This window comes from Nesoenas mayeri (assembly GCF_963082525.1).
Source record: "Nesoenas mayeri genome assembly, chromosome: 2".
Taxonomy (NCBI): domain Eukaryota; kingdom Metazoa; phylum Chordata; class Aves; order Columbiformes; family Columbidae; genus Nesoenas; species Nesoenas mayeri.
In genome coordinates this window covers 10,381,991-10,408,608 of record NC_137543.1, presented here as the reverse complement: position 1 = coordinate 10,408,608, position 26,618 = coordinate 10,381,991, and the positions used below count along the sequence as shown (strand labels likewise).

The 26,618-nt window shown below is 37.2% G+C and overlaps 1 protein-coding gene across 5 annotated transcripts in view; it reads left to right on the top strand.

Annotated features, from left to right (window-relative positions):
- The window catches only part of EFR3A (EFR3 homolog A), an 85,992-nt gene that overhangs the window by 42,360 nt on the left and 17,014 nt on the right, over positions 1–26,618 (top strand). For 4 of the 5 annotated variants that reach the window (XR_013921838.1, XM_080339507.1, XM_080339509.1 and 1 more), the window contains 10 exons: positions 536–685; positions 6,742–6,879; positions 11,873–11,951; positions 12,823–12,958; positions 14,545–14,709; positions 18,351–18,462; positions 20,304–20,355; positions 21,910–22,082; positions 22,527–22,602; positions 25,346–25,507. Coding sequence is in view for 4 of the 5 variants with exons in the window: in XM_080339507.1 (XP_080195633.1) it covers positions 536–685; positions 6,742–6,879; positions 11,873–11,951; positions 12,823–12,958; positions 14,545–14,709; positions 18,351–18,462; positions 20,304–20,355; positions 21,910–22,082; positions 22,527–22,602; positions 25,346–25,507 (1,243 nt within the window). In the remaining variant the exon portion in view is untranslated. The remainder of the gene's footprint in view (positions 1–535; positions 686–6,741; positions 6,880–11,872; positions 11,952–12,822; positions 12,959–14,544; positions 14,710–18,350; positions 18,463–20,303; positions 20,356–21,909; positions 22,083–22,526; positions 22,603–25,345; positions 25,508–26,618) is intronic. The other variant, XM_080339508.1, reaches the window with a different exon arrangement.

Below are 26,618 nucleotides of genomic sequence, written 5' to 3'. Positions count from 1 at the left end.
AAATAATATTTTGCCATTCATTTCGTTGCAGAGATTCTCCTGCAAACTATTTTTCTTCACTGTGAGGGTAGTGAGGCCCTGGAACAGGTTGCCCAGACAAGCTGTGGATGCCCTATCCCTGGAAGTGTCCAAGACCAGGCTGAATGGGGCTTTCAGCAACCTGGTCTAGTGGAAGGTGTCCCTGCCCATGGCAGAGGGTTGGAAGTGGATGATCTTCAACGTCTTCTTACCAACCCAAACCATTCTATGATTTGTGATTTTTGTTTAACAAAATAATTTAAAAAGACAGTCTTGCTGTTAGATATTTTTTTAAATGATTTTTTTTTTGTTGTTATTTTATTGCTGTTGCTCAGTACATTTTGTTCAAACAGTTTTAGGATAAGGGTGGTGGTTCCTTTTGTTTCTTTTATGCATCAGGCTTAAGTTGATAGAAATATCCTTTACTTTCCATCTTGTGAATCTTGCACAAACAAACAGCCAGATTGGGAGGAGCTGTGTTTCTCCTTTTAAGTAACTCCTTTTTTTCCTTCCTTAGGATCCGAATTGCTGGAATCAGGGGCATCCAGGGAGTGGTTCGAAAAACAGTTAATGATGAGCTTCGAGCAACCATATGGGAACCTCAGCACATGGACAAGATAGTACCATCATTGCTGTTTAACATGCACAAAATAGAAGATATTGACAGGTATTTTCATTCCTGGTCACTGGCATGTTTTTTAAGCAATCCTTGGGCTTAGGTTTTATGAGAGATACCTTTTTCTTTGCTTTTTATTAGAAATAACTACTGACGTTTTACTAGCTGAGTCTTTTCAAAACTGATTGCACTGACTGCTCTTAGTATTGCTTTTATTTAAGTGTTTTGAACTCCCTACATTTCACTTATTCTAGATTCTATTGGTGTAAAAATTGCTCCAGAAATTGTATATCCATATTTAGACTTTTTAAAAATTGCAAACCCAGTTTTGTAATGTTAGGTAGAGAGATCAACAAGTACAGCTTTGTAGGTTACTCCAATGGTTTTGCTAGTTACATTTCTTAAAAATTGAGATTTTAATTCCTTATTTAGCCGTTAGTAACAACTGTCTGTCCAGTTGCAGCATTACTTAAGGTGAGGATTTAAAACTTCTTTATGTGTATACACTTTTCTCTTCTTTGGTTTCCAGTGACTCCTGGGCATCCTGCCTGCCAGGTACGCCTTCAAAGGAGATCTCTGTGATAATTGATATTGGGAAAATGCCAGTCACCTTACAGAATCACAGAATTGACTGGGTTGGAAAAGACCTCAGAGATCATCAAGTCCAACCCTTGGTCCAACTCCAGTCCATTGACTAGATCATGGCACTAAGTGCCATGTCCAATCTCAGTTTAAAAACCTCCAGGGACGGTGAGTCCAGCACCTCCCTGGGCAGCCATTCCAATGCCTGACCACTCTCTCTGCAAAGAATTGCTTTCTAGTATCCAGCCTAAATTTCCCCTGGCAGAGTTGAAGCCCATGCCCCCTTGTACAGTTGAAAAGTCACTTTTTTGGGGGGGGGGCGCTAATTCTGTATTTGTGGCTAAACACTATGTAGGTTTAAAAAGTGTTTATTGCTAGAACTGGGAAAGTTCCGCAAAATCAACTTCAGCCACGCAAACAAGCTTAGGTGATAGTTTCAGCTTCAACCCTTGTTGCTTCAAAACTTGTTTGGTCAGTATTCTCAGCAGCCATCCTGTAACAACACACTTTTTGTGCTGTCACATGACACTCAGCTTACTAAATCTGTCAGGTTTCTCTTTCTTGATTTGTTGGTTTGTTGTTTTTTTTTTCCCATTCCTCAGCCTTGTTTTTCTTATTTCGAACTATCAGTACTTGTCTGTTCTCTAAAGTAAGTATTCAGACTAAATGACTAAAATCAATAATCTACTCTTTATATATTTACTGCATATAACCAAAGGCCCATACAGTGTGTACAGAAACATCTAGATGGATTTTACATCTGAAGAGTTATCAGAATAAGAGACAAAGGTTTCTGAAAGTGCTGTTTGAACAAGGAGAGCCTTGTTACCCTTTGCTCACTCTTAGAGGGCTCCAACGTGCAGGTGGGCCCTTTCTTTTGTTACTCTCTATCATGCCCTCAAGCATATACTTTATACAGTGAAATTAAACTAACTACTGATGGAAAAGCTGACCGAAATAGGATTTGGATCAACCACTTGCAGCAGATCAGTTTATATGTACTGCACGACTCATTTTTATCATTTGTTGAGCAATGCAGTAGTGGTGGTAGCAAAACCAATCTGTTAAAAAACAACTGTTAATTAAATAGCTGAACTGGCTGCTTGAAACTTTTTCTATAGTTCACATCCAACACAAGAAAAGACTAATGATCTTCCAAGTGGCAAGTAGGGGCCTTGTGTGATGCACATATGACAGAAAAGCTGAAAACAATACTTTTAAATTGTTGATCTGCTGGCCTTAAATAATGTTACAAAGAATTTCTCATCTTCTTTTGTATGTGACTTCATATTTATGGAGCACAAACAGAGGCATCTTGAAGAGTAGGAGTAAGAAGCATATTGTTCTGGCAGATGGAATCAAAGCATTATTTGAGAAATTCCAGAAAATAGGCCCAACTTAAGTCCATAGAAAATAATCATTTTTGGTTAGAACTGAAGTACACATAGGTAAAGCTTACCTTAAAGAGCAGTATAACGTTTACTTGTGGAACCTTAATAGAGTAATTCAAGATTCTTCTGAGTATGTGTCAGATGAGACACTTCTTGGAGTTAAGAATTTAATATTTAAACATTTTTAAAAGATTACTGTATTTGTGGATGTTGTCACTTGTCTTTATATCTGAATGCACGTTCTAGTTATGTGACTATCAGACAAATTCGCAACTGTAACATTTGAAAATCAGATTGTTTTTTTTTTCTTAGTTGTACTTCACTATATTACTGTAGTTCTATATTACAAAATAATTGACATACATCCTTTGGAATAGAATAAGGCATTGACTGAAAGACTCTCCCTCCCTGCTTTGAGGTTTCTAGAAGGAAATTCAGAAGAGTCAGTCATGTATGTCAATATATGTGCACCTCTAAAATGGGGAAGGGATGAATGAAATTGGACCTTAAAACAGTGTTTTCTTTTAGTGTGTAACATTTTTTCATGATAAGGTACCAGCCTTATTTAAGGCAGAAGGACAGTCTAACACTTGTAGACTTGACTTCAAATATATCTGTAATGTTATATACATTCTGTTTTAGAGGTTAGGTTAGAATGTATTTCTTTCTCAGGGTGAGTGAATCATAGTCAAACATTCCTGTAGCTGCTCTGCTCACAAGCAGTGGTTGAGTCTTAGTTCACATGTCCCATCGTGTTGGCCAGTGCTGGTTTTGTGGTGTTAAAGGAGTCTCATGCATGAGATGTTGAGTTGCTCTGAGCCAGTTTAAGCCTATGATTAAATGTTTGATGTGGAAACTGCTGTACTTCCAAATGTCCCTCCTTCCAGATCCTCGTTGCCACCTTTTCCAATAGAGATGACCCGTAGGAAAGTTGGTGGAGCAGTTACAGGGACTAGTTCTTGCACATTTCATTGCAAAATGCATTTCGTGTTTGACTTCTCTGGACTTGTGATAGGCAGTAGAGAAACTCTGGATGCAGAGGAATAGTAGTAACTTTGTTTAGTAAGTGTTGCAGTTGGATTTGTCAGAGGTTTTCTGATTTTTGTCTAAAAACCAAGTCAACAAAACTAAATGAGTATGAGTTGTTCGTTTCTATTTAGGAACTTGAGAGGCTGCACAAAGCTTTCCTTTAAAAATAAAAAGTTAAGAGTAGTTTTATATTCATTGTCTTTCATCTGGTAATGCTGAGGAACCTAGTGAGAAACACTTAGAGGTAGGTGATGTTAGAGTTCAAAACAAAAACGTTATTGCTGCAGACAACAGGAGATAATTTTAAACATTCTGATGCAGTCTAACATTTTAGACTAGGAAGACCGGGTTGCAACTCATTCCTTTATTCTAAAATAAGACTCCAAGCAAAGCTAACAAGTCGCCTTCTGTTGGATTGCCTGTACAAATGCTTAAAAGATAACTTATTTTTACTGCATTTTAACTAGAATTCTTCCAACCAGACTAAGTCAGTGTGTGTGTTCTGCAGCCTGATTTTTCCCACCCACCCACCTTTGTCATGCTTCTGCGTTCTGGGGAATTTGTGTCAAAATAGTGATAAGAATGACAGTCTGTGATGTGGTTTGTACCTGCTCTGTGCTGAGAGGGACATCTGTCTGTCTGGATCAGAGTCTGGTGGTAGAGAAAAGAAAAACAGGGAGGTTGAGGGGCACAGCGCTTGGATAAAGCGGCAATTTTGTGGTACTTATAGTGGATTATATACAAATTGTCATGCCTTTTAAATTTCTAATCATTGGGCATTTGTAAAACTGGTTTTCCTTACTTATATAACAGGGTGCCTGGGGCTTTTTTTATTAAAATCTGACAGTCTAGCAATGTTATGGTAACTCCTGAGAAACTGTTGTTACCAGAGGCAACGGGATTTTGATATTGCAACTTTTAGATTACAGTAGTCTTGAAACACTAGAAGATCTTCTGCTATCAGAGATATTACAACTATGATGTTATGTGTTCATTTGACTAGTGACATTTCAGCATTTGACTTTTTATAATGCTCTAAAGCTATGGTTTAATGATGCTGAAGAGCAAACATTAACTAAAGGTGATGCTCTTAGTGGATGCTTTTAAGCAGATTTCATGCACAAGCTTCCATTGCAGAACTGAAAGTATGATTAATGTTTTAGTGTAGTGATTTCTGCAAACTAAAATAAATCTCCTAATGCATTTTTGCATCATGTTAATGCAGATGCATGAATCCACACTTTCTATAACATGTTTTGTGCAACAAAATACTTGCCATCTATAGGTGCAGTATTTCTTGGTGGGTAATATTGCACCTTTGGGGAACTATTTTCCTTCTTTCTTCCTTCCTCGGTCTCCCCCCTCTCTGCTGCTCAATTTAAATGAAATGTTAGTAACAGCCTAATGATGTGATGTAGAAAGCACTTCAATTCAGAAATGCATTTCAAATGCCTTTAATTTGCTCTAGTAATTCAGGTTACTGTGTGCTGAAAAGGAGGTGACTTTGGCCAAAGCCAAAAGCAAACCAAACCCACAAAAACAGCCCAAAAATGAACCAAAAAAACATAACCAAGGTCTGCATCAAACATGAGGACTGGGAAACCAGTGATTTCTGGCAAGGTTCCACCTTTCACTTTTTACTGTGCAGGTGCTGATTTAGATATTTAGTTATTCCAAGGTATTTTTTCTATCCCTCCCATTGTGTCATCAATTTTTTTGTTGTTGTTCTTTACTATCAGTAGTACATTTCTGTGACTGAAATAACTGTAATCTTCTTGTTAAAGGACAAATTTCTCAGCAACATTTCCACGGTTTAACGCTTTTCATGGTGTACTTATCTGATTCAAAGTTTGACAGTCTGTACTTTTTCATTGCTACTGTTTTCTGAGACTGAAGAAATCAGTTGCCCTCTTTCTTTTTCAGAGTAATGCTTTTAGGGAAAGAAGATTCCTCCTTCAGCAAGGGCCACCTTTATAAATACAGTATGGGGAGATTAACATCAATACCTACATATAAAAATATGTTTCCAAATCTGAAAGGTGTTGTTGTTTTTATTGTCATTGTAATTTGGTTTTGACTTTGGTTTTTTGGGGTTTGTTTGGTTTTTGTGGGTTTGTTTTGTTTTGGGGGGTGTTTTGTTTTGTTTTTGCTCTCCTAGTTATTAGTAACATACTATATGATAATTATGGGAGTCCAGTTGCCCAGTGATACAGAGGTGAAGAATACTACAAAGTGTTACATTTTAATAAGGTTACAAATTAGAGGTTTGTATGTAGCGATGCAGATACTATGATCTTTTCAGCCCTTGTGGTGGATTAGCCTTGGTAAAAGCCAAATGTCCACCCAGCTGTTCTTTCACTCTTCTCCCCTTCAACAGAAGTGGGGAGAAAATCAGATGAAGCAGCTCATCGGTGGAGATGAAGCCAGGGAGATCACCCACCGGTTACTGTCACAGGAAAACAGACTCAACTTAAGGAAAATTCATTTAATTTCTTGACAATTGTCTCTCCTCACAGAGGCCCCTGTTGCCAACACCCTGTATAATCCTCTCCATAGTGATGTTGGGAGACAGTCAGTTAGGTGACTAACTTGTACACCTCAAGTCAGAGGTACCTATGTGGATGATAACGTTCTAATTAGTTCAATCAGAATCTTTTTCAACTCACAAGCCATCTGTTTCTTGCAGAAGTATTAGAGTTTTATTTAACACTCGCCCACACAGTAGTGGGCAGGTGAATGAGATCATTAGTCTGAACAAAGTGACTAAGATTCTGCCTAACTTTTTGCATGGCTTCATGGCCTTCCTTCGTTATTAGAAATGGGTAATAGTTTGTCAAAATGTAGGGGTCAACAAGTCAAATCAGTATTATGAGGCATACTGTTTGCCACATCCGTATTTACTAATACAGTGGTCAGTACTGAGTGAACAGATGAAGCTATATAGTGCTTCTATACGCAAATAAAAGGTTTTACTCTGAATTCTAGTTTGATGCATTTTTGAGATATGATTCTTACCTAGATAAGAGTGTGACTCATGAACGTTGTAAATTAAGCAATCTGAATATTAATCAGTAGTAAAATCCATATATTTTTGTCTTATTTCAGCAGAATAGGCCCTCCATCCTCTCCTACAGGAGGAGAGAAAGAAGAGAATCCTGCTCTACTGGCTGAGAATTGTTTCAGAGAACTACTAGGACGAGCAACCTATGGAAATATGAACAATGCAGTCAGACCAGTTTTCGCGTAAGTTCAAAATTCATTGAAGGTCTTAAGACATTGTTTTTAAATTTCATCTTATGTTTGTGTTACATTAAATTCCTCCTTTTTCAGCCCAAAGGATTCTATTAACAGTTATTCATCTTTCTTCAAAAAATTGCCCTTCTTTTATTCTCACCTCTTTGCTGCCAGTCTGTTGAGTTGAAGATAGTTATGGAGAAATGTGTCTCACATTTTACTGATTTTAGAATTACAATATAATGATTTGGTTGGGTTATCGCCCCAGCTGGCCTTTTGAATGTGAGACTGTTTACTCAAGATATTCACGTCCCACAGATGACTCCTAGATGAAGAGACAAGCCAAAAAAAATACAAGTAGCACAAAGGAATATTGTGCAAAGATGAATGCATAAAATTAAGATTTCTATTTTCTTGCAGTTTTCTTCCAAGACCTGTTTTGATATTCTGTGAGGAATATCTTTAACAGCTCATTTAGTAGTGAATAGCAGATGTGCACACAGCATGCACGTTATGCACAAATTGCACACAGTACAAATTACAGCTGATGTATTAACTGTCAAGTCCAGCGTTTGCAGTTCTCTGCATTGTGTCCCAGTTGCTTCCTTAAAAAATAAGATGTGAAAAAAGCTACAGGCATTGAGACAATAACTTACATCTGCTTCTCTCACCTCTGCTGGTGTCTACAAAGTAGGTGTGTTCTCAGGAGGAATCTTTGCAGGAAGCTCTGAACTCTGATACTGCTTTGAAACTGTGGCTTTTCCTGGTGACGAGGAGGAGCTGCTTGTTCCTTGTAGATTTTCAAGATGCCTGTTATGGGAGTATCTTCTCTTGGATGACCTGGTTCTTCCCACAAAAGCTAAACATTCCATTCATACACTGAAAGGCTTTCAAGCTACTGGAAGCCATTTTTAAGTTACTACTGCTAAGTAAGAACAGAAATGCAAAAAGAAGTTAAGGTAGATATTCAAAACAGAAAACTTTCATAGCCCCTTGTTTTTCACCCCAAAGCATTAAATGCAAAAAACTGTGCTGTTATTTTACTTCCATGTGCACTTATGGTATCAATCTGATAAGATTTAACGGTTGCAAAGTTCTGTGTTTTGTTAAAAAACTTTGATCCTTGACTACTTTTAAAATTCGTATTTCTCAAAAATACCAAAATAAAATGAATGTTTTGATGTTGCACAGTCTAGATGGACTGTTTGGAACTGTATTGTAGCTGCTTTCTTACCATTTCTAAGTTCCTTTTAGAGGCTTATTCGAAAACTTTTATCAGGGTGTGCCATTACTTCAGTCTTCTAAATAATTTTGGTATCAGGAAAGTTTGCTACAAATAATTCCCAGTTCCCTAGAATAGATCTAGTGCTTGGTTTGGGAGTTGAAAAGGTGTCATACTTGCATTTCCTGTGACAGATTCAAAACGTTATGTATTCAAAATATAATTTCCAGCTTAATTTATTTTCTTACTCAGTATGATACTGAAAAACTGCTTGAGTCTTTGTGCACCTCTGTGTGCTACATGCTGCATTTGTATGCTGAAATCAGTAGATAACGACCAGTTATTCAGAATATATTCTCTCTTCTATGAATAGTCTTTGTGGTCATAATTTCTGTGTTCCATTTTGAGAAAAAATGGCCAAATAAATTTACTTTTTTATAAATAACTGCTGCATTTTTTTATAAATAACTGCTGCTTAGTATTTTTGAAGAACAAGAAATGTGGAAAATGCAATTTCTCATCTGCTTTTCCTAAACAAAAAGGGAGTGCTCTATCTAATCACCTTCACCGTGAATGAGCAGAACTGGTACAATGAAGGTTTGAGATAGTGGGTCCGTTGCACTTTATTTGATTGAAAAACCTGACTTGATTAGAATACAGTTTTTCCTAACAGTTTTCAACAATTCCACAGCCTTAAAGAAAGCTCTGGAAATAAAAGATGAGGCCCCTTTACTACAGTGCTGACACTGAAGATGCAGGTTCAGTGCCCCACTTGAAGGCTTGTGGCGTTGGAATATCAGTTAACACGCTTCCTTGCAAAATGGAGAAAATAGTGCTGCTTGCATCCTGAATCAGAGTACATTGAAAGACGGAGGGATTAAAATCTGATAGTTGAAATCTGGCTCTTCTCCTGGTATGGGTTTGAATTGACCTTAATTGTCCTTGCCTTTGGCAGAAAATCTCCATGCTTATAAGTGTCTCTACATTTAGTAGGGAGAAACTCTCAGATTCTCATTTTTAATTACATCTGACAGATCAATCTGGCAAACTGCTTAATGAAAGTCAAAAATTTTATACTAATATGGTATTAAATAAAAACGTGTATTTTGCGTCAACAGTCACAAGCTATTCAGACTTAGCATGAATTTGCAATGGTGAATACATTAGGCAGATCCAGAAAGATACAGAAATCTAGTGAATATAAACAACTTCCCAAGTATAGCAAGTTACACCCTATTAATCTCACCGCATCTCCATTCTTGTGAGTTATCACGTCATCTGTGCAATGGTTTTCAATATCAAAAGACTGGTGTTTAAGATTCTTTCAGGAAACACGATGCATGATGAGATTGTTTTATATCATCCCATACATGCCTCAGTTCTGCTTTCTAATCATTAGTATCAATTTATCATTTTGTACTGTAAGAATTGCTGACCTGTGTGACAATATGAGTGAATTCAGAGACTCTTGGGGGCTCTTACTCCATAAAGTAGTGATTTTCACCAGTGCTGCTGCTTTTAATTTGAGAAACCTAACCGTGCACATTTATTCCATATATGCAGCAATTCTTAATGGAAGGCAGAGTTTGGCATTTGTTAATCCAGCAATAAAATGTTTTGCGATCTTATTTAGGTTTTCTTTATTAAAAGATACACAAATGGAAAATAAAATAGGCAAGATGTGACTTGTTTTTAACTGAACTAAGTGCGCCAAGCTGAAAATACCATTTACCACCTTTTACAAAAACATAACTACATTAAATCGACTACCTGCATTATGACAAATAAAATATGTCACCTACAGCAATCTATATTGTTTCCCTTAGGAGGAAGATTCCCATATATAAAATATGCCGCTCCTTGAGCTATTACAGAAGACATTAACCTAAGCTGTCCTCTTCCCCCTGCTGTCTTCCCATCAGTTCAGCTACCTGAAGATTTGTATGTCTTGTTTTGAAAGGAAAGTGTAAAAATAAAACAAAACAACTTGATCTAAGATGTAGTTGACCATAATCTGGCTGAATGAATCTTTGGGGCAGGTAAAGAGGAGCTGTCAAGGAGTTATCCTTGACACATGCTACCCTATAAGATTAAAGGATCAGTTCCAATCAGGAGAAGATAGTAGAGAGTATGATTTTGTATTCAATGAGACAAAAAGAAAATAGGTTAGCTAAAATGAGCTGTCATGTACAAGAAATTATGTACTGTACTGGAATGATATTAGGGAGAAAGGAGACATGAATAAGCCTTGAAGGATTTAAAGAAGTAATTTTCTGTCTTTCTGCCCCAAGGCAGGATTAAATATACCTGAGTGTTTGGAATGTGCACAAGAAAGGCAGCTGTCCCCAACAGTTTAATATTTAGTGATGCAAATACGCTGTTATCTTGCCAAACACTTTTAAAATTCCTGAAATTCTTTCCTGTAGGGATTTCTATGAAAGGTGAGTAATGTGTCAAAATGGCAGTATGTTGTTTTAGCTCAGCAAAATGGCCTGCAAGATAATTTAGGGCGCAGGAGAGGGCAGCTTTATGCCAACTGGTTTAATCAACCTTGAAGGAGACCTTTGCACTCAGTGGGCTGGGAGCAGCTGCCCGTGAGTTAATGGAGACCTCCAGACTCCAGGCAAAGATGAAGCATCCAGTCGTCCTCTTGTGTTCAGGGTACTGACTCCTTCACCTGTATGCTTGCAAATGTGTTATTTGAAGCATATTTATATGTTTGCTACCTTCATTGGGAAAGGGCAGACAAGTAGTGATTCTGTAGCTGAGTCCCCTATGTAGAAACACTGCCTAAATTCAGTTTATGTAAGGAAGTTGTTGTGTTGGTTGATTGTTGGTTGGTTTGGTTTAGTTTTTGGGGCTTTGGTTTTGTTTTGGGGTTTTTTCGGTTTGTGTATGTGGTGCGATTTTTTTCTCTTACATAAATCACTCCAATAAAAAGGCGTCCTAATTAGTTGTATCAATATTTTAGATTTAAAAAGTCATTTATTTTTGTCATGTTTTTCCAGGTACCCAGGTCTTCTTTGTGGAAAATCTAATATGTGCTGTGTTCATATCTTTTTGCATAGTGCTTTAGCACAGTTTCTAATTTTTGCTTAAAACTTGCAAAAGTGTTTCATCAGTGGTTCCTATCCCTTTTAAATAGAAACTGATTGATTTATTTTTCTGATTCTGTTTTAATGTTTCTTACAGAAAATGTTGATCTGCTTCAGAATGATAACAGTATATACACAAAGAGTAGCTCACTTTCATTTTCCATATACATTATTCATGAAACCACTGTGAAAATGAAAATGGTTCTTAGAGTCTCTATTCCAGATGTAACATTCAGTCATACTTATTTTGTAGCTCCTGATTCAAAACAAATTCTTTATGTTATTTAGAGTAGAACTTTGACAAGGTATTACAATATAACCATCCTATTTAGTATGTCTAATTCATGTAAACAAGCATATAATGTCACAGTGGTTTTTATCCATGCACTTTGTATGGAAACAATATATTCTTAACTGTATATCTTTGTTATAGCTGTTCCTTAAATTCCTGAAGCTAGAGGATCAGGAGTTTGTTACAGCCAAAAGAATTGTGATCACATCCTAAACTTTGAAAACAGATACTTTTCTGAAGTTCTAGTTTTCTCACCCAGTTAATAAGTGATTGTTTAGAAGCTTTGTGTAAGGAAATAATCCCTTTGAGGTGAATCATGAAAAAAACTGTCAAGTGCCATTTATTGTATCTGTGGAATGTAATTACTTCAGATCTCTTAATTTTTGGTTACAGGCATTTAGACCATCATAGACTATGGGATCCCAATGAATTTGCTGTTTCCTGCTTCAAAATCATCATGTATTCTATACAGGTAGGATTTTCTCCAGGTTTTTTTTTCCTCATGTACATGTTTGGAGCATATGAGACAGGTTTAAATTCTTACCTCATCACAACAGCAATAGACAGTAGATGAAGTCAAAGAATCCAAAAGATCCCTTTCTATAACTTGTTAGCCTTATTCTTTAAACTTTTCAAATAATAACCTAATTGTGGTTTTTTGATCAGAAGTTATCTGATTTACTTTCAATTACTGTACATTTCTAGAAGAAAAAATATATTAAGGAAATCTCAATGGAAAGCCCTTCAGGAAGCTCCAGAACAAGGACAAGGATAGGCATACTGATCTAACATTGTGCTTGATAAATAAATCTCTCTTAATTTCATCATTTCTCCGTGCCAATACATCTGTTCTGTTTCTACAACCCAATAAAACAACTTAACATAGAACCATATTGTGTTAATTGATTTTTTTACTAGTGGACAACCTCTGTTGTCTGTTGTAAACACAATCTAAGTCTGATTCTTGATTTGCGTCAAGCACAGACACCTAAGCGATAAAGTCGTAAAATTCCAGGTTTGTGAAAGAAAGTTGAGTTTTCTCAGCATTTATATCAGTGGCACTTTTTTGTAAGGTTTGCTGAATGAGGTACCACTTCTCACTTCCTCTGTTCTTGTTGGTGTTCCTGGATATTTTAATACTGTTAGCTTTTGTATGTAGCTTCATCTGTCATGGTAGTTTTTTTAAATCTGTATTTAATCATTAATTGATTGAACTTTAGGTGAATTTATGAATCAGATTATTTTAGAGTAGGAACATGGTCATGACTGTATTTGAATGGTGCATGAGTTTATTCTTATGAAAGTCACAGATGAAGCCTTTCGTTCTGTTTGTTTTTTAATAGGCACAGTATTCCCATCATGTAATACAAGAAATACTTGGACACCTTGATGTTCGCAAAAGGGACTCACCACGAGTTCGTGCTGGGATTATTCAGGTTCTTTTGGAAGCAGTTGCAATAGCAGCTAAAGGATCAATAGGTAAGTCTTCTTAAATTAAAGGCATCAGATCAAAGGACAGAATTGAAGGGTGGTGCTTGTTTTTGCTCTGTTTTCAGGCTTAATGAAAGAATATGTTTTAAGAAGGTTTTGTATTTATTAATTTTATCTCCTTTGTGCTGATGAAATGCTTGAAATATTCCTTGGTTTACTGTTACTCAAATGTAGTTACTTGGTAGTTTGACTGTTTTATAATCCTTTGCATTGAAAAAATGAGTAGATGTATTTTTAGAGCCTTGTGAAAAGGCAGAAATTTCTGTTTGCTGAGAAGTCACAAAGTCCAAGAAAACTGTGTGTGACTAAAAAACATCAAGAGCACTGTCAGTTTGTGATACAGCTGCTGTGAGATGAGTGGTAACATGGGACTCAAGAATAGAATGGCCTTTGAAAATTTTTGCCTTAGTAACTGCGAAGCAGCTGAAATAAGTTGAATTATGTCACTTAAGGTAGCGTAGTTCCTTGAAATAAGAGTAGTTACAAAGGTGCATACACACATGTGCTCTGCTGTTGTTTTTCTTTGGTCTCCTGATGAAACATTATTGCTTTGCTTCATTAACTTCAGTCTGAGCCTGTCTTTTATACAAGACCCACTTACTCGCACAGATTGGTGAAGTCTTACTGTGTTACAACAAGAGTTCACTATTTGATTTAGTATATAGAACTGGATTTTAGTAGCAGATTTTGAAATAACTGAAATTCAGGTGCAAGACTTGCAGTCTAACCCATTATTGATGCTTAATTTCAGCAACCACTTATTTTCTATGCAAAACCTGCGTGGTGGGTTGACTCCAACTGACAGCCATTTGTTCACTTCCCTTTCCCACAGGATAGGGAGAAGGTAGAAGGTGAGAAGTCTCACGATTCAGGATAAAGACAAGTTTAATGAGTGAAAAGAAAGCTGTTTGCACAAGGAAAGCAAAGGAATTTATTCAGTACCTCCTTTGACAAGCAGGTGTTTAGCCGCTTCTTGGAAAGCAGGACCTCAACACGCGTAATGGTTACTTGGGAAGACAAATGCCATGTGAACAAATGCCACCCTTCCTCCTCCTTTCCTTTTATTGCTGAGCATGACATGATATAGCATGGAATATCTCTTTGGTCACTGGGTCAGCTTTCCCAGTCGGTGTTTCCCCCCAGTTTCTTGCACACTCCAGTCTGCTCTCTGTAGGGACAGAGGAGGAAAGAGAAAAAGCTTTGATGCTTGCTAGCGCTTCAGTGACAGCTGAAACACTGACGTGTTGTCAACACTATTTTAATCAGAAATCTGAAGGACAGCACCACCCGGGCTGCTAAGAAGCAAGTTAGCTCCGTCCCAGCCATACCCTGTGCAAATTGCTAGTAATGGATTACACATTTTTATCTGACTGCATTTCCTGATTCCAAAATAATTTCTAAAATATCAGAGAGCAGGCACATTTCAAAAGTTTGTCCTGAGGCTGCATCCCTCAGTGTATTTCACTTGTTCTTGTCAGCTTAATCTGATTTCTTCTTTTCTAAAGGGACTGAAACAGCTTTCTTAAGGCATCTTTCCCATGACAGGTGCAATAATTGTTATGTGTTGTTTCCAGGCCCAACAGTTCTGGAGGTTTTTAATACCTTGTTGAAGCACTTGCGCATCAGTGTTGACTTTGAGCTGGGTGACAGACGCAGTTCAGCAGGAAGTGCCACTTTCAGCACAAGCTCCAAGGAGAGTGATGAAAGGATTGTCCAGAATGCTATTATTCAAACAATTGGTGAGTAATGATAGTAACAAAGGCTCACTTAAAATTCCTCCCCTTCTCCCCCTTCCTCAATGAGATGGTATTAAAACAGCTTGAATCAAAAAGGAATAATGGCAAATGTAGTATATCTGATTGTACTTGTTACATGTCAGGCTCATTTTACAGATTTGACTTCTGAAAAACTGTTATTTTAATTGTTAACTGAGCAGATAGCCAAGAACCTCAATGAAAATTAAAAATGCTGGTGGAGTTATAATAGATTTGTTGGTTGTATTATTATAGGGCCTTTGAAATACAGACTTCATTCTGTACCTTTGGTACAGAACTAATATTAGTCCTTTTATGAAAATCATATTGCAAGCAATCGTATACAGTAATACGTTTTAGTCAGTACTACTTGGAAATGTGGAGAGGCCAATATTAAAAACATAGCAGCAACAATGACACCTAATGGCCAGTTGTGCTACCATGACTTAACTGAAGTACTTTTAAAATACAATTCTGAAATGTCTGTAAATGATTTAATTACAATAGCCTCTCCCCTTTTTTCAGATTTTCTCTTTATGGTAGCTATATATATTCCTGTGCATTTACAATGTGTATTCCTTTACTTAAGAATAAGGGGGAATGTAACTTAAATATCATTCACTAATCTGTACCTTTACTTGTGCCTTGAAGATTTCTGGAGCAATAGCAAATATGAAATAGATTATTTCTCCCTGTTGCAGTAAAACTCCAAATTAAGATGTTAATTCCCACCCCCAAAAAATACTCTAAAGAGCCCACAACTCAACCTTTTAAAGTAAAGCTTCATTTTATCAAAGTTACATTTATACTAGTGCACAGGAATAGAGTAGAGTGGAGTAGACCCATGGAATAGAATAGACCCATAGAATAGACTACGTTAGACTAGACTAGACCCACAGGATCATCACATCTGGCTCCTGGCAGGACTGCCTAAAACTAAGCCATAGGACTTAAGACCGTCATCTAGACCTCCTTGAACTCTGGTAGGCTTCGTGCTGTGAACACTTCCCTGGGGAGTCTCTTCTGGTGACCCTCTCAGTGAAGAACCTTTTCCTATGTCCAATCTGAACTTCCCCTGATGCAGCTTCATTCCATTTCTTTGTGTCCTGTCTCTGGTCACCAGAGAGAGGAGATCAGCACCTCCCCATCTGCTCCCCGCCATGAGGAAGCTGTAGACTGTCACCCCTCAGCCATCTTTTCTTCAAGCCGCACAAGCTGAGTGACCTCACATATTCATCCTAAGTCTTGCCTTTGGGGTCTTTCACCAACTCTGTCACCTTCCTCTGTTTCATGGCTTCTTATGTTGAGGCGCCCAAAACTGCACAGGGTACTTGAGGTGGGGCTGCACTAGTGTGGTGTAGAGTGGAACAATCACCTGCCAGTCAACTGGGACCTCTTCAGACTCCCAAGACCATTGAAAAATAATTAAAGAGATCCTGTGATGACATTGGCCAGCTATTGCAGTAGCCTGGGATGAATCCCATCAGATCCCATAGAGACTTATGTGCATCCAGCTGGAGCAGCAAGTCTTGATCAAGTTCAGAGTCAGCTGGGCCTTGATCATCCCCCCAGTCACATCTTCCAGCACAAGACTCTGGGGATCTCAGGGCCGATTGTTGGTGTTGAAGACAGAGGTGAACAAAGCATCATATGTGTTTACTTTGTCTATCCCTACCTGTGAGGTAAATGTTCTAATCAAGCAAAGGACCAATGTTATCACTGATCCTCCTTTTGCTGTTAACGTATATTAAAAAACCCTTTTTCTTGTCCTTCACATTGCCGGCCAGTTTGAATTCTAATTGAGCTTTGGCCACACAAATTTTTTCCCAACAGTGGCACACAGCATCTCTGTAGTCCTTAGTTGCCTGCCTTTCCTTCCAGTGTCCATACACTTTTATTTTCTGCCTAAGTTCTAGAAGCAGGTCCCTGCTTAGCCAAGCCAGCCTTCTGCCTTGCTTGTTTGACTTCTGACATTTTAGAAACAGCCTGCTCTAGCACTCTTAATAAATGACTCTGAAAACATGACCTGCATTCATGGATCCCAGTACCTTCAAAAGCAGATTCCCAGGTGACCTTACTAACTCGCTCCTTCAGCAGCTGCAATGTGCTTTCCTCATTTCCAGGGCTGAAATTTAGCTGGCAGTTTTTCTTCTATTTCCAACGATTTGAAACTCAACTCCTTTGTGGTCACTGTGACTAAGGTAGCCACCAATCACCACTGACCCATGAGTTCTTCTCTGTTTACAGACAACAAATGTAGGAGGGCACCTTTCCTAGCTGGCCCCTTTAGTACCTACACCAAGAAGTTATCTTCAACATGCTTCAGAAACTTCCTGGACCTGTTTGTGTCTGCTCTATGATATTCCCTGTTCTGGGCCCCTCAGTTCCAGCAGGACAGGGAACTGCTGGAGAGAGTCCAGCACAGGGCAACAAAGATGATTAAGGGAGTGGAACATCTCCTTTATAAGGAAAGGCTGAGGGAGCTGGGGCTCTTTAGCTTGGAGGAGACTAAGGGGTGACCTTATTAATGTTTACAAATGTATAAAGGGTGAATGTCACGAGGATGGAGCCAGGCTCTTCTCGGTGGCAACCAATGGTAAGACAAGGGGTAATGGGTTCAAACAGGAACACAAGAGGTTCCACTTAAATTTTAGAAGAAACTTCTTCACGGTGAGGGTGACAGACACTGGAACAGGCTGCCCAGGGAGATTGTGGAGTCTCCTTCTCTGGAGACATTCAAAACCCGCCTGGATACCTTCCTGTGTAACCTCATCTGGGTGTTCCTACTCCAGCAGGGGGATTGAACTAGTTGATCTTTCGAGGTCCCTTCCAATCCCTAACATTCTGTGATTCTGTGATGTCTGGAAAGTTAGAATCAGCTGTGAAGACAAGGGCCATTGATTCCTTGAAGAACAGTTCATTGGTGTTGTCATCCTGGCTGCATGATCAGTAGTAGACTCCCACAACAGCATCCACTTTTGTTTTGCTTTTTCTGAACTGTGCCGTTGCCAGCTCCAAGCACCATACAATCCAAGCCCAGTCACAGGGCCCTTCTCACCCCTCGTGCCAGCACCGGAGCTGCTCATCCCAGCAGCTTCTAAGTAATAGTCGCGTCATGCTTGTGTAGCTCTGAGATTTCTGTTTGCACACCGCTAATATTTAGTGGTGACTTAGGAACAGACAAAAGTAACAACACTGTGTTCCGTGAAAAACATTTCCCATTCCTCACTAGTTACAAATTAACAGATGCCACATATTTAACATTTAAAGGAGGATAAAATTAGGAAGTTTTAGGATACGAAGAAGAAAGTAGGTGTCATTAAAAGACTCTGTAAAGCCATTCAGCAGAGATGAACATGAGAGTATTATGCCCTAAAACAAATCATAGTTTTATTCTTGGAGGTGTTCAACAGGCATTTAGACAAGGTTCTTAGGGATGTGGTTTAGTGCTAGAGTTCAACTATGGTTGGATTCAATGATCCTTAGGGTCCCTTCCAACTGAAATGATTCTGATTCTTCATCTGTTTTGACCTTGTAAATGTGTTCCTTGTATTTATAAGGCTTTTCTTATAATGAGAAGGAACCTTTTTCTCTTTCCTTCTGTGGTTTCATTCCATTTTATTTAGGATTTTTTGGAAGCAATCTGCCAGATTACCAGAGGTCAGAGATTATGATGTTCATTATGGGAAAAGTACCTGTTTTCGGGACTTCACAGTCACTGGATACCAGTCACCTTGGGTTTGTATATACTGCTTTTTAAATTTCCAAATAAAAATTTAGGGTTTAGAATCCTGATACATTAAAAAGTTTTTAAAATAAATAAGAAAGGTGAAATGCAAATTCTCTGTCATTAGGAGCTATATTAAATACCATGCAGAATCAAGGCAGTTACAGTGTCAGCAATATGAAATAAATCTCCTAAGACATTACTGATTAGAAAATATCTGATTTTATTCTCTCCACATCCATACAGATGTTTCTGAAATTATCTACTTAATAGTAGTTGATTCTGTAACTTCTTGTATGTGCTTCTGTGAATGAGGGAAGTTGAATTCTGACTACATTTTTTCAAATAACTGCATAATTTATACATGTTTTTTTGTTTTTTCTTCATTCTATACAAGCTAACTTCAGGTGAAGAAATAAACTGCAGAAATTCCAGTGAATTTCTTTTGGTTGAGATTTTGCTTATTTGTTTAGAAATAGGAAACAGCTGTAGGTGGGCACACTCCTGTAATAAACCCATAATTAAAAGCTGCCATCCTCTGAAGTAATAACTTTTCCCTGTAACATGAATAATTATGTTTAAAGGCTGATTTTCCTCAGTATGGGGAAGGTCACTGAAAAGGTTGCAGCTATTTCCAGGTGTGTATGGATACTTTGTACCAGGTATGTCTGATCTCCCCTGCTAGTTTAAGTAGGAAGACACTGTCATTCTCTTGACTTAATAATTGTTCATGTAGTATTGTGTCCCTTCAATATGGGCAGTAGTGTTCCATGGACAATAGAAATCCATCTGTGCAGGCAGTTATTGCCCATTAAGAAGGAAACACGGATGTATTTGGAGTTCTGTACTTGAAATACCAGTTGTGGGTTGGCATTTGGTTTTTATCTATACAATTTTCCTCTATGGGATTCTTCGTAAACATGGGACTGAGTAGTATGTTAGTATGATGTGCATATGTCATTCTGAATAAAGCAGACTTTCTGCCTGCTGATACAGTCTTGTGTTACTTAATTTACTCTGTGCTACACAAGGCATTTGGATGACACTGCCACCTGGATGTAGCCAGAATTACAGCCTGTGAAGCTGAAAGTTTCCATGGTTATGTAGGGGCCATCTTGTGTGAAGATTTTCTCTTTCCTTATACTATATGGTGAACAAAAGGGTTTGTACCTTTATTATTTTCTTGAAAGAGTCTCTTTGAATGGCGCAATTTATTCCAAGTGCACTTTTATCTTGCTAGAACAGCACATATGTGACTATATACCAATGGGTATTTCAGTTCTTTTAGTACCAGCAGGTGCGAAATGAGAAGAGATAAGAACAGGCTAAGTGGTGTTCCGTGTACCTTCCTGTGATCTGAGAACTGAGGGTTCTGTCAGTTTTCTTGCTGATGTTGCAGATAACTTTTATTCAGTCTCAAATATTAGGGGCCTGATGTAAACAAGAAGTGTCCTGGTTTCTTAAACAACTCAATCACATTTTAATTCAGAAGAAATTCTGAGTGATGCTTGTGAAAATTAAGTCAAGCATCTAGCGGTTGAGCATCTCAGATACAAAAAGAATTTTGAAAGAAACTTGAAGATTTCTATCTGCTTCATGTATATGTAATTCACTGTTATTTCAGTTTTATGTGCTTTGCTTTTTAAACATTTCTATAAATGTCGCTTTCAAAACCATTTTCTTATTACACCTCTGTTGGAGATATTTGCCTCTTCTTTGTGGTTCTCCAGCATCCCTTCCAAGAATGCTGTATTTGCTTGTCAAAAACACTGTTGTTACAATGATGTTTGGAGTAGAATAATATTTTGAAGACATGCAGAGAAACTGACTTTCAACTTTTTTCCAATTGTAGAGATTTGGGAACTAGGAGGATTCAAATCATGTTACTGCGATCTTTACTTATGGTAAGCCTTCTGTGTTCAGTGTATAACCACACAATGTATCACTTTATTTATAATTTTGTATTATTACTGTGTATTATGAAATTAAACCTACCATCATATTACATAGTTCACCTGTGTAATACCAGTTCAACTGGGTAAAATTGTGACAGTGTTTTCCCAATGTACACTACAAGCAGCTCAAGAAATCTTCCTCCATCTCCTAGAGCACTTCAGCGCATATCAGTTGTCCCTGGATCTGCAGATCCAAAAGGACATCAAAGAGTATGTTGAGTTGACTAGTTCTGCTGGCAATGCTGGCATCATCAAAGTGAAATCACTTTTGTCTCTTAGACTAGAAAAATTAATTAGTAGAACAGCTAATGTTTTTGAAACCATAGGAATGGAGGCCTACCGCCCAGCCCTTAGAGCCTCAGGCACCATCGTTCTTGCCTTTCTCGTTATTCCCAAGTTTCTGGTAAGGTATAAATAAATATTTTATCACAAATACATTTGTCAACTGTAAACATTCCAAGAGTTTTTTCTGGAAGTACATCCTCATGGTAAGAATCAGAGGTAGGTAGTAAAGGAGGCTCTTGCCTGTAGAATCCTGGCCTGTTTTGTTGCAGAAGCTGAAAACTGTTCAGTGACTGTAGCATGGGAAATAGCATAAAGAATGATTTCATGACTAAAGCAGTAGAATGCCTTCCTGGAAAATGAGTTTCTGTCCTGCTTTGGTATGAAATTTGTATGTGGTGTTGGGCAAATCAGTTAAAACGTTCCTTGCTGGTCAGAATGTGAAATCCTAGTTTCTGGCTTGCAGAAGAGCTGAGCGTTCACAGTTGCGATTTAAGGACAGCAAACATGTTAGAAAGGACCTCAGGGGGTCATTTTGCACATTGTCTTTGTTAAATATAGACTCAGCTATGCCTGAACTGTTCCTGACAGTATTCATTTTTCCATCTCAAAACTTTTTCATTGAAGTCGGTAAGAAGTGTAATTATTTGGGGCACTGCATAACCTATAAGTATGCTTTAAGGGATTTAAATTGTGCATGTGGAAGGAATTTAACATTCTTGACACTTATTTTTGTTTTGGATCCTCTTTTAGGATAGAAGTAAAATTCCATCATGGCACAAAGATGTGAAAGTGAATGTTTTGATGCTTAATGAATTACTCAGACATTGATAAACATTGTGGAAGAAATGTGGGAAGGAATTTGTGTTCAGAGCAAAGCTTTTGCTGTGGTGTATAGAGTGTGGTCTGCACACATAATAATGAACTAGAAACTGCTGAACCCTGCCTGTTCTTTGTACTGAACTGAGCACTGTACATCATGTGTTCTTTACAAAAAATAATAGTACAAAAGAACAATTTCTGAAATTAAAAAGTCTCTATTGGAATAATTGCCATCTTCATTTTATGCCCTGCAACTTTTCATGGCCATTTTTCCAAAAAACTTGAATTTGAATCCACTTTTCAGATGCCAAAGCATGCCCACTAAAAATCGAGCGACATCTGTAAGTCATTCTTACAATGCAATAATGACACATTAATTTTACTTCCAACGATGCACAGGTGACTTCGGGATACAAAGCAACAACGATCACGAACGCGCTTCCTCCCCCATTTCTGGACCCACTGTTGTCTCCTTCCCTCATGGAAGACTCGGAGCTCAGGCAGCTGGTGTTGGAAATCCTGCATAATCTGATTGATCGGCACGACAACAGAGCAAAGCTCCGAGGGATACGGTAATTCTCTTTGTTTGCTTTGGCCTACTTTAAATTCTAGCTTAGTACCTGAATGATGAGTACTGTTGATTTTTAAATATTTTCCTAATACGAAATGTTGATGTGCTTTTCTAATAAAGGCACAGTGCTCAGTGTGATTTTTTTCGATGGCAGGAGTTTTACAGGTGAACCTCAATGCATGATACCTTAAATAACCATGCCAAATATCTGCTAGTTTAACTGCGAAAGACACATTATGGTATTTTATATAGAGAAAAAAATATGTAGCTGTCATAATTCTGCTTATGGTTCTTCCTCTTTGACTGAAATTTGAATATCATTATTAAACATGGATATAATTAAAATGGAAATTGCTTCAGGATTTGCTTGAATAGTTCATATATTTCACATCCTCTTCCTTTTAAACTTCTTTTTGCTGAAATGACATTTTTGTTTGCTTTGTAGAATAATACCAGATGTTTCCGATCTAAAGATAAAACGAGACAAAATTTCAAGGCAAGACGTAAGCTTCATGAAAAAGGTAATAGATTGAAAGAGCTAACTTTCTATTCAGAGAGAAGATAAAGTAACTGAACCAGTTGCTTTGTTTCTCTTCTACAACTGTGTTTTTGCAACAAGTTGCAAAGATCACCATCAAATGACTTGATTTCAGGTAACACTGACTTCAGTGCTCTAGATATTCAAGAGGTGGCTCCATGGTATAAAATTTTCATTTATATTTTCAGCGAAAGCCCCCGTGATTCTGAAAAGACCTACCTATAGTTAGATGCCTATGCAGCATTTCATTTATGCTCAGTAGTAGTTTTGCATTTGTGTGGCTTTTCTGTTGTTATATTTTCAGGTAATCTTTTATTTTAAAAGTCTTGGTACAGGAAATTGTGTCTTATGTGTTAAGTAAAGATGCCAGGGAAAGTTAACTTTGAAGAAAAAATGAACCTTCTTAAAAGGTTGGCTTTGCAGGACATTGTGTTCTTTGGCTTCTGAGTATGTTTGGTTCTAAAGAAAATGAGGTATTTTTTTTAGATAGCGCTTAACACAGAATCACAGAATGTCAGGGATTGGAAGGGACCTCAAAAGATCATCCAGTCCAATCCCCCTGCCAGAGCAGGAACACTTATGTGGAGTGAAATGAATTCTTTATAATAAAGACCTTATTTTCTATGTGGAAAAAATGCATCTAGTTATTAGTGTGTTCTGTTATTTCTGAGTATAGTTAAACTGTGTAGATATGTTTGTAAAAAAAAATGAGTGAGGTCAGCTCAAGCAGGCTTTAGCACATTTATCACTGTTATCTGCCTGAAAAAATACATTCATTTCTCACAGCTATTTCATGCTGGTTTTTTTTTTAGCTGTGAAATAAAAAATGTGTGTCTTCAGAGTGTTGACTTCAGTTAATATTCTAATTATAAAAATCAGAAGAATTGCAGTTTAACTTGTCCAGAGACAAAAATACTACATATACTATACTATGCAAAATAGAGTTGTGCAAGTTTCAAGTGACATTGCAAGACAGATGTCCTTGCTAAGTTGGTACAATTTCTATTCCTTGCCGTACCTGTTTTGGTTAATACTGGAATAACACAAATGTAAAGAATACTCCAACTTTGGCAATTATTAGTAATGTATCTTTGTAAAAACTGAATTAAATTTTAATTAATCAATTTAATATCCAAACTACTTTAAATCTTAGGTGAGGTGTATTTACTGATTTTACTAGATTAACATTTTTATTGTCAAACTAAATATTTGAATTGTTAACACCGTCCTCTGAAAAAGAGAGCAGGAGAGGAAAAGAGACTCTTCTCAGGTCCAGAAGAGATTATAGACTCTTCTAAAAAAGTGTATTAACTCTGCGTAATGAAGTCATTCAATAATTATCTATATGATACTGTTTCAGGTGCATATCATAAACCTAATGTTAGTCACCTAGAGCAGATGTGTATGTTGGCAGCCTGATCCTCATGGATTCCTCCCGTTGTCAAAGGAGAGGGGGGAAGCACCTCCACAAGTCCATTAAGATCTGAATGACCATCTCTACTTGGTTGACGTTAGATGGGGATCCTAAGGCAATTGTGTATCATACTTATGAATTTCTGTACCAAAAGTTAGATTAAATTAAAGCATGGACACAAGACTCTCTTCATCTTAGTCCACCAAAGCCAGGAGGTTTATTTCTGTCAGTTCTTTACGAGGAAATGAACTTGTGTTTCGCAGTCTTCTAGAAATATACGTCGAGAAGATCCACCTAATAATTTATTTTCATATCTAGGTGCAATTCTTTATCAGTGGGATGAATAATTTCATTACTTTTATTTTCCAAATATACAGTTTCTTTAAACAACTAACCTTTACTGTGCTTCTTCCATAGAAACTTCTATGCTTTGCTAGTAGCTCTGTACCTATCTTTTCTAAATATATATTCGAACAACTATGATTTTAGAAGTAATAAGAAGACCTTATAAGGTCTAATAAGGAGCAGCACCTTCATTATTTGTTAAGTGAATACATTCTGCTTGAAAAACAGATGTTAAAAATGAGTTTTCTTTCTCCTTTTAAAGCTGAACTAATATTTCCAGAGACAGAGCATCAGTCCTTTATATCTTGAAAATTAACTGTGTCAACTGATACAGACCTGTATCCTCTGCAGATTAAGGATGCTGGGGTGCACTGAGTCATGTGTTTCACACAAAACCTGCTTCTTAGTGTGCCTTTCTATGTTTTCATTTTTTTGTGTTGAAATAATAGATTTTTTTCTCAATTTGCTTTTTAAGAAGACTTGCTTAACAAACACATCTGATGTCATCTTAAGCAGAACCCTTGACACTCCTCAGTTACTTACTTAAACAATCTTGAGAATGTTTCAGGATCTACTTTTTACTCTCTCCTTTTCATAAATGGACAATTTTCTTTTTGAGTATTTCAATAGCAAATAGATGCCAGCGTCTGACAAACGGTGCAGTTCTCTGTATCATTTTCCTCCCCATCTGTGCCTTTCTACATAAAATGGAACAGCACTATATTTATACAGAAGTTGCTATTAAAGTAGTTCACTAGTGGTCTTCTTGATTAACCGTGGATTTGTTTGTGTATGTATGTGTATACATATATATAATTTTTTTTTTATTTTTCTGTCTAAAATGATCTAACATCAAAGTTGACTCTGTCTGGAGTAGAGAGTTAGACTAGAGAACCTTTAAATATCCTTTCTGACCTAAATTATTCTGTGGTTCTGATACTTGTGTTACGTCTTTTGTCTTTTATAGCATGGTCAGCAGTTGTACAGACACATCTACTTGGGCTGTAAAGAAGAAGACAACGTCCAAAAAAACTTTGAACTGCTGTTCACATCTCTGGCTCTGATCACAATTGAATTAGCCAATGAAGAAGTGGTTATTGACCTCATTCGATTAGCTATTGCTTTGCAGGTATGAGTCTGAATCGGTGTTGAGTTCATTGACTGACTATTTATATTTGTTACTGGAGATGAGGGTAACATTTTTTGTTTCCATATCGATTTTAAAATGGGAAATTGCACCATTCAGTCCTAATTTGATTGCTCCATTAAGGAGTGCACTTTATACATAACATTTATTAATAAGGAAGCTTCAGCTAATCAAATTTGTTACAAACTTCTACAGCATGTTCACTTCAGGAAACAGGCAGATGTGGAAATTTGTTGAAACACTCCTTAGAATCACTGATATATTCATTATCAGATTGACAGGGTAATTTTATAACCTGTAATCTTACTTTAGTGTTCCATATAAAATATATGGACTGTCCTCACCTTGAGAGAAAGCCTTTGGTTAATTGATTGGTTTGAAATATTTTTTGAAGTCAGCTAATTAATCTTATCTTAGCGTAAAATTCTATCAGTGTGTTGCTTTATTCCTTAACATTTCTTTTACAGGATCAAAGATCATTCATACTTATATACAGTCCTCAGTGAAACTGTGTTACTTAGTAGGTTTATCTGTGTTGAAATTTAATCATTCAAAAAACCAGTGCTTGCATGGGCCATGGAAATTTGATGAAATTGCATCCTGTATTCCCAGTTCATTCTCTGTCATTAGCCTGATAGGGAATAACCCTAACGTGAAACCTCTGAAATGCACAATCTTAATTTTAAAATATCTCACTGAACCAAATCCTTACTTGATAAAAATGTCATGATTCTTTTTATTAGAACAAAAATAATACAATTTAAATAAACACAGAAATGCAAATAAGCATTAAATAATTCCCTTTATGGTACTGTATCTGTGATTCACAAGAGTGATTTTTATTATTAAAATACTTTCTTCGTAAAATAAAGTTGCGATGAGCAGGTGGTAAGGAGAAGAGACTGCCAGTCATTAACCTGTACTCTTTCTGAGAAACAGAAGTTTGAGTTCAGTGCATTTATTTATCTTTGTAGGGGTTGAATCCTCCAAGCTCTCTAACTTCAGATCAATATATACCTGATTCAGGGGTGAGCTAGAAGACTGAGATTTTAAAATGAGAGGTATTAAATGCTAAGTAATACCAGATACTTGT